At 37.5% G+C, this 12,540-nt stretch overlaps 1 protein-coding gene across 4 annotated transcripts in view; it reads right to left on the bottom strand.

The window, feature by feature from the left end:
- The window catches only part of LOC307163579 (CD209 antigen-like protein C), a 97,992-nt gene that overhangs the window by 70,790 nt on the left and 14,662 nt on the right, over positions 1 to 12,540 (bottom strand). Inside the window, exons 4-8 of one of the 4 annotated variants that reach the window (XM_079879694.1) lie at positions 12,463 to 12,504; positions 12,076 to 12,147; positions 11,790 to 11,944; positions 11,059 to 11,168; positions 10,537 to 10,944 (exon numbers count right to left, since the gene is read on the bottom strand). In XM_079879694.1, coding sequence (XP_079735820.1) covers positions 10,770 to 10,944; positions 11,059 to 11,168; positions 11,790 to 11,944; positions 12,076 to 12,147; positions 12,463 to 12,504 — 554 coding nt within the window. In that variant the 3' untranslated portion in view covers positions 10,537 to 10,769. Of the gene's footprint in view, positions 1 to 10,536; positions 10,945 to 11,058; positions 11,169 to 11,789; positions 11,945 to 12,045; positions 12,148 to 12,462; positions 12,505 to 12,540 lie in introns of those variants that run through there. The other 3 variants (XM_079879693.1, XM_079879695.1, XM_079879689.1) reach the window with 3 other exon arrangements.

Here is a 12,540-nt window from a genome sequence, read left to right as displayed (position 1 = left end):
ATGGACAGAGATGTGTAGGGAAATGGCAGTTTTACAGTTTTTTACGATTGCTATGACAGATTTTTCAATACATTTAACAATTTCCCAAAACTCTTAACACAGTTAGCTCTACATCCGTCTGTGTAAGCTATACTATTAACACATTTCTTGTTGCTTTAACACAAAATGCATACAATTAACACAAATTTAAAATGCTTGAACTTCTTTTACACACAAGCTCAAACAAGACCAAACCAATGGATTTTTACTGCCAGATTTACCAATGCTTTACAGTTTTTTACGATTGCTATGACAGATTTTTCAATACATTTAACAATTTTCCCAAACTCTTAACACAGTTAGCACTACATCCATCTGTGTAAGCTATACTATTAACACATTTCTTGTTGCTTTAACACAAAATGCATACAGTTAACACAAATTTAAAATGCTTGAACTTCTTTTACACACAAGCTCAAACAAGACCAAAACAATGGATTTTTACTGCCAAATTTACCAATGCTTTAACACTGTATGTCAGAACACATAACACTATGTTCTAAACCTAACCTTACAGGCTGAAGTCAAGGTAAACAGCTGTTCATATTGTGAACTGAAACACAAATATATCCCCTGTATTTTATTATATTCTTACTGAGAAACAGCTCATTGAATTATGCAAATAATTAGAAGATGACTCTTTTTTTCATTCTTCTGGTGCTTTTTCTGTTCGTATATTTTGTATTTTCACATTATTCCATTGCTAGTGAGAAACAGCTGATTGAAGTTATGCAAATATGGGACAATGTGGCATTCCACCATTCCCGTGCAGTCACAGCCTGGTTTGACGCACATCAGAGGATGATGTCCATTTTCCTTGCCCCTTACTTCCCTTTCCTCAACCCCATTGAGGAGTTTTCTCAGCCTGGAGATGGAAGGTTTTTGACCATAGTCCACAGGACCAAATGTCCCTCCTGTATGCAAAAGATGCTGTAGCCTATACCAAGACATCACAGCTGAACACTGCCAGGATAAGGCAAGCCAAAAGATTCTTCCCAAGATGCCTTGCCAGGGAAGATATCATGTGTGATGTGGATGAGAACATGGACAAATGCAGAAGACCGGGCAGATTAGAAGATGGCCTTTTCTGTTTGTATATTTTGTATTTTCACATACAGTAATACTGTAAATGGCAGCTATATTGCATATTTTTGTTATCTTGCAGAAATCTCCTGTTGCAAATAGCGCCGTTACTGCAGCAATTCTGTCTCTGTCTTCTTTTTTCATAAACCATACATTCTATAAAGCTACTCTAAGAAGGGGCATTTATTTTGTTGTATTGAATTTCTGCTGCAAAAAAACCAACAACAACAAAATGCATGCATTTACATTACAAACAAAACAAAAATGTAGAGAGACTTCAAAAAAAAAAAAAAAAAAAAGAAACTGCAGTCTATGATCAATACAATATACTGTCTGTATAAGGGCAGACCTGACACATATAAAATAATGCAGTTTTTGTAATTCCATCTGATGTTAGTGTTTTTTTTGTCATTGTGTTATGATTGACTAAATGTTCCTGTTGGAAGAGAACATGTGTTAGTGTTTTGAATAATTATTTGATTTTGAGACATGTTTGCAGTGTTTTGGTAGACATAGTGTATTGTGTTAGTGTATTACAGTTTTTTACGATTGCTATGACAGATTTTTCAATACTTTTAACAATTTTCCAAAACTCTTAACACAGTTAGCACTACATCCGCCTGTGTAAGCTATACTATTAACACATTTCTTGTTGCTTTAACACAAAATGCATACAATTAACACAAATTTAAAATGCTTGAACTTCTTTTACACACAAGCTCAAACAAGACCAAAACAATGGATTTTTACTGCCAAATTTACCAATGCTTTAACACTGTATGTCAGAACAGATAACACCATGTTCTAAACCTAACCTTACAGGCTAAAGTCAAGGTGAACAGCTGCTTATATTGTGAACTGAAACACAAATATATCCCCTGTATTTTATTATATTCTTACTGAGAAACAGCTGATTGAATTATGCAAATAATTAGAAGATGACTCTTTTTTTCATTCTTCTGGTGCTTTTTCTGTTCGTATATTTTGTATTTTCACATTATTCCATTGCTAGTGAGAAACAGCTGATTGAAGTTATGCAAATATGGGACAATGTGGCATTCCACCATTCCTGTCTATAGTCACAGCCTGGTTTGACGCCCATCAGAGGATGATGTCCATTTCCCTTGCCCCTTACTTCCCTTTCCTCAACCCCATTGAGGAGTCTTCTCAGCCTGGAGATGAAAGGTTTTTGACCATAGTCCACAGGACCAAATGTCCCTCCTGTATGCAAAAGATGCTGCATACCAAGACATCACAGCTGAACATTGCCAGGGGTGGATAAGGCATGTTACTGTAAAAGATTCTTCCCAAGATGCCTTGCCAGGGAAGATATCAGGTGTGATGTGGATGAGAACATGTGGACAAATGCAGAAGACTGGGCAGATTAGAAGATGGCCTTTTCTGTTTGTATATTTTGTATTTTCACATACAGTAATACTGTAAAAGCTATATTGCATATTTTTGTTATCTTGCAGAAATGTCCTGTTGCAAATAAAGCCGTTACTGCAGCAATTCTGTCTCTGTCATCTTTTTTTCATAAACCATACATTCTATAAAGCTAAGAAGGGTAATTTATTTTGTTGTATTGAATTTCTGCTGCAAAAAAACAACAACAAAATGCATTTACATTACAAACAAAACAAAAATGTAGAGAGACTTCAAAAGAAACTGCAGTGCAAAACATAAATCTATGATCAATACAATATCTGTAGATATACTGTAATAGATATAATATAATATATCTATAGAATAATATGTCTGTTGTATAAGGGCAGACCTGACACATATAAAATAATGCAGTTTCTGTAATTCCATCTGATGTTAGTGTTTTTTATGACATTGTGCTATGATTGACTAAATGTTCCTGGTGGAAGAGAACATGTGTTAATGTTTTGGTAGACATGGTGTATTGTGTTAGTGTATTATTGTATATTGAAAATTAGTTTTGCAGTTTAGTTTATAATGTGTGATTTTGAGCATGAAATTAACCGTTTTGCCAATTGTGTGTTTTAGGTGTGTTGGTGTGTTAAGAGTTTAGGAAACTTGTTAAATGTATTGAAAAATCTGTCATAGCGATTGTAAAAAACTGTATTGTATTTTGAAAATTAGTTTTGGAGTTTAATTTACAATGTGTGATTTTGAGCATGAAATTAACCGTTTTGCCAATTGTGTGTTTTAGGTGTGTTGGTGCGTTAAGAGTTTAGGAAACTTGTTAAATGTATTGAAAAAACTGTCATAGCGATTGTAAAAAACTGTAACATAACTATGTGTGCAGCTATAAGTCAAAATGGTGTTGTTCACCATCATGCAACCCTAGGCCCATATAACACTGCACACATTATTACATTCCTGGACACCTTACATGACATGCTCACTAATGTTCAGAGACCAGAGCAGACCAGATACGTCATCATATGGGACAATGTTAGTTTCCATAGGGCTGCTTTGGTCCGCAACTGGTTTACAGATCATCTACTCTTCACTGTACTCAACCTCCCCCATACTCTCCATTCTTGAATCCAATTGAAGAGTTATTCTCTGCCTGGAGCTGGAAGGTCTATGACCGTCATCCCCATCAACGCATAGCCCTTTTACAGGCAATGGAGGAGGCATGTGGGAATATTGACCAGGCATCATGTCAGGCCTGGATACGGCATTCCAGAAGATATTTTCCCCTGTGCCTTGGACTAGAAAACATTGCATGTGATGTAGACGAAATTTTTGTGGCCAGACCCAGAGAGACGACACGATGTAGACTGATTTTTTTATTTTATTTATTTTATTTTTTTCAGTGAATTACTATTTTGTGTTTTGACTTGGAAAAAAACACTTGTGTTTGTTTTGATGTGTGTAAATAAACACCAATACTTGAAGTTTGGATCCCTGTATGTTTACAGAACTATGACAAAAGTATGACCTCAAACTGACATAGCCTACCTTGTGCACAGAGAAAGCAAAAGCCAGATGTGTTTTTTATTCATACCATCAGTGTGTAGTTGGCGCATTGTGTGCTTATTAATGTGATGGCTTGTGTTAACTGTTTGATACGAAAATACCATTTTTACGAAGGTTTGAAGAGTTAAGCAAGGTTTATTAGCTTTTGCAAGAGAACTACAATGTTTTGCTGATTTGTTGAAAGGTTTTCTTATTTGTGTGTAGAGTTTTGCAAAAATAGCCAATAGTTATGAAAAATGTGCTTAAGCCATCAGAAAAAAACTGTAACATCTATATTTAGTTACGTTAAATCAAAATACATTATTTTACAATGTGGCATCCGTTGAACAACCCCGTACTCAGGAACTATTAATTATAAATTATTCCAAAGTGAACTGAAAACAATAGCTGTTGATTATACAAAATTATACATGCAAACGTTTAGAAAAAGACACCCATCTCATGTCTCTTTTAATGTGTTCTCAGCATTACATGCTTCTCTCTTTTGGTATATTATAGTGGAGAAAGAACACAGAACTTTAAAATTGATACACGTCAGCAAATTATATATAGATTAAAGTATTTGTATGTATTTATTTACATTAATTACAATATTTGAGTCATCGATTTAACAGGCCTGAAGGAATCATATAATTCTAATTATTCATCAGTTAGGTACGAACAGAATGAAAACAATAGCTGATGCTCAGAAAAATCATACTGTAAATGCATTCTTACCCATGTAAGGAGAACTTTTGTTGTTTGCAGAATTTACATCATCATAAATCATTTCCATTTTACTAAAAACAGAACAAAAACATTTGATGAAGTTTAAAGTGTTAGTTTACTTGCAGCGAATTGTTCATTTGCAGCACGTTTGAGCTTCAGCAAGAACCAGTGAGGTTCATTCTCGTGTGTTAACCCAGGGAACAAGACTAAATAACCTTATGTCATTTTTCTTATGTAGATAAGTAAATGCATCTTGATTTAAGAATATATTTCAGATAATTTGACTGGAAACAAGACAAAAATGCTTTTTTTGCTGTGCAGGTTCATTCATTCATTGCGCATAGCCTGTTTTCATCATGCAGATACCGTCAAAGTGACAAAATGGCATGTCCTTTTATACAGTACAGGATACTGTAGATGAGGAAGCTGCTTTCATTCTTAGGGAGTTACATTTACGTCTTGAGAGGTTTTTTTGTTGTTGTTTGTTGCCATATCCACATGCATATTTATTTGAGCTGTACCATTTTTAAATGGTAGTTTTCTATATAACATCAGGGATGCAGAGCACATTAGTAAGGCCGCTGTATGCAGAGAGGCAAGTTAAGTGTGCCTCGCTCTCTCGCTCTTTCTGAGAAGTTTTGTGTTGTTTCCTGGGTACAAACCGTGAGAGTCATCAAAGAGGGGTTTTCACACGATTGCAGGTCAGTGGTTAGAAATCAGTTAAAATGAAGCTAATCTGATAAGGTTAATAACATCTTGCTGTGACCTCTGAAAGTAACCTAATATTTAGAATTTCCTTTAGAATTTCCAATTTGGTGGATGCATTGATGACATGCACATTCCCATCATCACAATTAACTGCCGAAAATGAAACAGATTACTGTATGGAATGGAAGGATGCCATCAGATGGAAGGGTAGAGATATAGCCTATGCTGTAAGTAACCACCACCACAGCTGTCAAATAAACACAAATTATTCACAATTTATTTGGTCATCTTTATTTCCTACAGATACAAAACCAACAGTTAATCTTTTTCCTGTTAGATTTTAATATTCTTCCAATACTTGATATTGTGGAGATCTCCTCTCCATCCCCCCATTTTGCGAGAAGTCAAATGTTAATTTCATTACCCTAATTAAGAAATGTAACCGGTTGCATTAGAGAACATTTAATTATGTGAAAAGATCATTTGACTATGTGGAAAAAGCTGCTGCACATTGAAATAGACATTGAATTATATTTATTTAATATGTCAAATGTTTGTAAAGTCATGTAGCTTACAGCCATGAACATTATGGGCCATTCATACACACGGCACAATGCGGCGCCAGGCTTTAAAGGGCCCCTATTATGGATTTTTGAAAATGACCTTTCATGTAGTGTGTAACATAGCTCTAAGTGAATGGTTATATCTAAGTAAATCGTATATAAAGTTATTGTCTTTCAAAAGTAGGAGTCGACTCTGAGTCAATGAAATTAATTGTTTTTCAAACGAGTCATAAGCCGTTTCGTTGTGACGTCAAGATAAAACATTAGCATATTGCCCGTCCACTTATTGCGCGCGCAGACACCAGGGAAAACTTTAACCTCAAACCTGCAGCTGATTCCTGTGGATACTGAATAGTATGATGGGAAGTTCGGATAATTTTACTGTCTCTCTTGTTCGATCTCGTTCATCAAAATGAACAAATCTTTTTTTGAGTCATTTTGTTTTTTGAGTCTTTTTTTGAGTCACAAGGGGCTTTAAATGTTATACTTTTAACTGGCAAATTCCCCGAACACACCCACCTACGCAATCTTGATCATTTTCTGAATTAAGAAATCATTATAATGTAGTCAAAAAATAATTTACAGGGAACATAAATAATTACCTTACCTTCCGAGTCTTTCGTTCATTTGTCACATGACAAACGCAATGGACCGTTCATGAACGACTCATCACTAATAGCATCATGTCGAGAAGACACTGTGCTCTACAATGTGAAGGTAAAGCCAGTTTTTGTTTTGTTCACTGCCCAAGGACGAGCATGTGAAGAATCAGTGGTTAAAATTCATCTTTACCATGATATCACAGCAGTATAATCCTAAACTTTTGCTGTGTTCCCTTTATTTCACTGACGACTGCTTCTCAAATCTCAGAGTTCAATGTAGGATTAGCAAACCGCTTGCTCTTTAAAGATGGTGTTCAAAATACTTAGTTTTGAGTTTTATATTGTGTAGGTCTCCTGCTTACTGGCTAACTCACGTTATCACTGTCTTACTGAAATACTTCTGCTAATCAGTTTGTGGGCCACTATTACCTATAACTGTGTCTATTAATGCAGATCGTCTGTCGTTCTCACTACTTTGAGGAAAGATTAAGCATGGAGCAAGATTTGTTTTACCAACGTTTATGTTACATCAGTCATTCACGCTAGAGCTCGGCTAATGTATACATTGCATACATGCACTGTTACTGATACAGTTTCCACGTGTTCACCACAATATATAACAAAAATACTCTACAAATAAATTAGTACAAGTAAAATAATTGGTTTGTTGATGGACATGCACTTGTTAATGCTGATGGTGAGGAATGACAGTTGCAACATCTCATAATGTACATCAAACTGAGTAGTGTATCACTGAGAAACGTCCTGCTCGAGTCGTCCTTGCGATGGAGGTTTGGGTTGAATAACTAGTTCTTCCAGTGTTTCATCATCGGACTCGCGCTCGGATTGATATGATAAAATCGACGTCATTGTTCATTACTAGGCTTGTTCGACTTCATGCAGCTCTGCGCAGACCGATCGGCGGCTGACTTAAAGCAGTGCATGCCGGTTAGAAATTTTGTCCGACTTGATACAGCACCGACGCCACGTGACTGTGACGTATGCCATCAAAGTACCGCAAGAGCAATTCGAGAGTAGCCGGAGAACTCAGCCAGCGCAGCTTCTCAAGAGCGGCTGCACGAGGGCTGATGACGACACAGCTGTTCCACGATTGGCCGGATTCACCGCATGACAACGATCACATGTGTTTCGTGTTTATTCGAACACCTTTAGTTCCTCTAAAGCTCACAAATCAGTTTTTATAACAGTAAACACTCTTTTCATGTAGTTGCGATGGTATATTGTGTCATGCTTATCAAATTAAAACTGATTAAAAACGTAGACTCCACTTCATTGATAGTAGCTTATGTTGAACTTTATTCTTGTTCAAACAGACGCTGTATGAAGCAGTACATAAAGTATTGAATGAAAATGTCTCTGAAACATCTGTGTATTATTTGGCAAATATTGCATTTGTTTCACTTCAGCTGTGGTAAAGTATGCAAACACCACGTGAGCGGTCACTACGGGAACCAGATAGTGTCCGACTTCACGTCTCCGTTTGCAGCTCCTCCCCGCCTGCACGCGGCTACTCTCGCCGATCGGTTATCCAGCCGCAGCCGATGTCGAACACACCTACTGTCTTTAGTTTACGGTGTAAGAAGCCTCAGGACAGCTGACGTATGGCAATGGGCGGTCTTGTTTTCGACGCGCGCGCTGTACGCGGTAAACCAATCACAACAGACTAAGCTGTCCAGCCAATCAGAGCAGAGTAGCTCGCGTAAAGGCGGGATTTAGAGAGATTGATTCATCTGACGAGTCGATTGAGAATCGTTGAAAATGTGGCGATGTGCAAATGTATATTATGAGGAAATTAAAAAGTTTTTTGACCTTTGATGCATGTAAACCTGTTGTAGGAGACTCCAAAACAACATTAGGAAACTTTAAAATAGCACAATAGGGGCACTTTAACCTCACGCACGAGCAGATCCATTTCCTCTCTGGAGAAGCGTTCTCCCAGCAAACACAGAACGTTTGCACAACGTACTCAACCTTCCAACAGCGTTTTAACAACATGACCAAAAGGTTGCTATAACTACGTTGTGTGGTGAAGGTTGTTACAGTGTTGTCACAAATACCCCTTTTCCACCAAGGCAGTGCCGGTGCCGGTTCGGAGCCGGTGCCTACTTGCGAACCAGTTCTTTGTGTTTCGACAGCCAAAGAACCGGTTCTCGGCCAGGAAAATTGGTTCCAAAGCGGCACCAACTCTTTGCTGGACTAGAACCGTTCTTTTACCACGTCATGCTTACGGCGGGGGCTGGGGGCGGGGTTATTGTCGAACTACTTCTTGAACGTAACCTCCGTCTATAGTAATCCAGACCAGCAGCACAAACGTGGCCTAAACGTCTTCTTCTGACCCCAATATAGGATCGCAATGCCAGGAGAAACATTTGCAGAAAGACGATGTAGTCCGCCATTGTAATTGTTATGCTTGAAGTTGGCGCAAGCGTTTCTAGGTAAGCTAAGACGTAGCCTATGGCAACGTACACAGTGACGTAACGACGTCGTTCGCTGGGCTCTCTAGTCAGTGGAAAAACAAACGGGTTCTGAGAAGTTTTGCAAGTTGAACCAACTTTGAACCAGCACCAGTTCCGGACCAGTTCTTTTTTGGTGGAAAAGGGGTAAATGTTGACTTTAAACCACCGTTCAGGGCCATTGGCTCGTTTTGTACTACTCGAAGGTGAGAGGCTTTCTAAGTGAAAACCCATTCGTCATCACGACGTAACTCGTAGTGACCACAAAAGGGAACTGATGCTACACTTGATTTTCAAATAAGCAAATAATTTTGACTAGACTAATATAATAACAATAATACAAATGTGTTACATTTATATAGCCCTTTTGTATTCAAGCACTTTACATATGGAAAGGGAAATCTCCTAAACTTTTATGTGCAGAATCCTCATTCCTCATTTTAAATATCACTGCCATTTAAATAGATAATTTTATTTTACCTCACTGTTTGGAAAACCACAGAGGTAGCATGAATATTTGGGTCAAGTTTGTCACTGGCCATAATTCTAACCTAAAAAAAAAAAAAAAAATCCTGGTTGGGAACAAGTTGGTATAATATAGAGTAAATGTTAGTTCTGGCAGGTCACGTTAGTCGAGCTTGCATGAGCTGACTCTCAGCTGATCTACATTTTAATACAACGCCTATCACCGTATACATATATAAGCTCCTTCAGTATTATCAGCAGCTATCGCGTTTCTCAGGAGCTGATTACCCTCTTCCATCCCCAGCTCCACCTCTCGTCAGTCAGGATTTGGCATTCTGATTCCCCTTGAATCAGAATGAATTCTCAAATGATGTTGTACTTTAAAATCTTGAATTAGTGACATCTGCAATACATTCATGTTGGTTCTGTTCTGTTTACCCTTAGGGGGGTTATTGCTGCTCTCCCTGCTCTTATCCATGCTAGGCTGTATGGATGCACAGGGAGTTCTCGCCCAGAACAGAACCATACCACAAATCCAAACTGTATGCTAATTGTCAATCAAATTTGATGATAGTGGTCCTGACAGAACTACAGTTATGTGTTTTGTAGAAGTGTTGAAACTAAACTCGAGTTTGACACCCTGTGCTTGACTCTTGTCTTTGACCATTACCACCATGTTTTTCAGACGCACATTTTTTTAAATGGCGTATCAAAAAAGTTCAACTTTTATAAATGCGTCTCCATACCCTGTACGTTTTTCCTTCCACTATATTTTACTATCTCGAGTTTTTAAAAGAAAAAAAAGTAATGTGTGAACTGTGAACTGTTCATTCAGCTTTAGTTCTATTTGAACGGCTGACCAATAAACGCCAAATCTACCTCTTCCAGCGCACTGCTATCAAATGACTACTGTAAATGACATACTGTCATAACAAACATCCATGGCAAAAGAAAAGTCAGCCCCTGTTTTTAATTGGCATAAATGATTACTGACACACATGATTTAGAAACGATGTTACACAATACATATTGAAATGCTGGTGATGTCAGGGTACGCAGTGTGTGTACTTTGTATCCAGGCAGGGCTGCCATTACATACATGTATTCACAACAGTTGGTTTGAGTAAATGACAGAATGATAACTTTTGGGTGAACTATTCAGGAGGGATGAATTAAACCGCTGCAGCAGCTTCACACACAAATCTTTTCTCTTGGAAACAGAAAGCATCCATCCAGATTTCCGTATCTCCCCCTGGATGTCCCAGACTAGCACAGTCTTCACCGGCAGGATGGCCTTCAGTCCAGTTATCAGGCTCACTGACTCCATCCTCTCGTTTCATCCAGAATCTGCAGGACGAAAAAAAACAAATTGTTTCTGTTTGGCAGCAACCTGCGAATTATCTTGATGTATTGGTAGTTGTAATGCAGAGGTTGTATTGTCAAGATTAATGAAGCTCTTACTCTGCTGAATCATTTAGTGGCTGGTTGTTCACCCAGACCCAGTGTCCCTCAGTGTCCAAATCATTAAGACCAATCCAGTGCGTCACTTTAACTTTAGAGGAAAGAAAATCCTGATGGAGAAAAACACGTTTTTGTCTTGTGATATATTATAATGCACATAAGGTTTAGAGCAGAGATATGTGTAGCCTAATATTTAATGTCAGTGGGAAAACAAAATTGACTATTCATTGGGTTTGTTGAGAATGATTAATTGGGCCATGTTATTCTAAATTAATAAAGATTTTTTTTTTTGTAATCTTTAAAAATAACATGAATAACATGCTCCACTACTGAAACTACTTTCCTTTTTTAGATATCATGCATCAAATTTAAGGCTTTTGAAATGTTTGCTCGGTGAACAAGCTAAGAACAAGTCTTTTGAACAAGATGCTCACTTTCACCCAAGCTTCTTAGACCATCAGAGACTAAATTTAACCATGATCATCAACTTGAGGAAAAAAATATTATTTTTTCTTTCTCTACTATTCTGTAGTAGCCAAATCTATATTATACTGTACTTGGCATTGTGTACAGCAAATGTAGTCACACTGACAAATTGTTATGGGATGTTTCTAATTTCCAAGTAACTGGAAAAATTGCCTACCTTTTTTGTTTAACTCAGAAATACATCATGTTACAGAAGAAAAAGGGATTAATATACTGTAAATGAAGTGTTGAAGTGCAGAACACACCTGCTCTGCTTGGCTGTTTATGATCACTAGATGTCCTCCTCGACTCACACAGTGATCTCGACTCTGTGTCCAGTTCATCTTGACCGTAGAGAAGTAGTAGCACTTTCCCCCAGAATAAATCCAGTTTACAGCACAAAGTGCACAACCTGTGCTGGCTTTTGAGAAAGAGAGACAATTCAGTTATTCAGTATTTCACTCATTTTTAGTAATTGTGCTTATTTATAGTACAGTATGTGTGTAATGAATGTCTTTTAACTTTGCACAAGGCTCAAATCTGAAGACATACGATTTAATCTGTTCAGCTTTCTAAGTGTTTCCTCATGCTGGTTGTGGAGCGCATCAAACTTTTCTCTGTAATCTGCATGAAAAGGCCAAAAACAAACACAATCAGGATGAAAATGAGCCATTCTTCAGAACACAATACTCTTGAAGTTAAAAGTTTGGTTCAGTGTGCAGAACACTTTGTCTAAGCCTGTGTCATGGGTGTGAAAGAGAAATGCAGTCTGGTGTAGTTGTTTGTGAGCCATGATGACTGGTACAGAGACAGTGAAAATATGAAAAAGGAAGAAAACAAATGGTTGGAGAAATGTTCAAATGACTGACTTCTATTTACAGAACAAAAAGAACTGTGATATATTTTGATATGTATGAATCTGAACGTAACTTAACTTACTGGTGTAGTTGGCTGTAAGTTCCTCAAGCTCTCTCGCCATGGCTGGTACAGAAACCGTTATGAAGAGAATGGTGGAGA

This window comes from Squalius cephalus, assembly GCF_949319135.1.
Source record: "Squalius cephalus genome assembly, chromosome: 8".
NCBI classification, from domain to species: domain Eukaryota; kingdom Metazoa; phylum Chordata; class Actinopteri; order Cypriniformes; family Leuciscidae; genus Squalius; species Squalius cephalus.
Note: the sequence above shows the minus strand (reverse complement) of the source record. Positions and strands in the feature narration are given on the sequence as shown.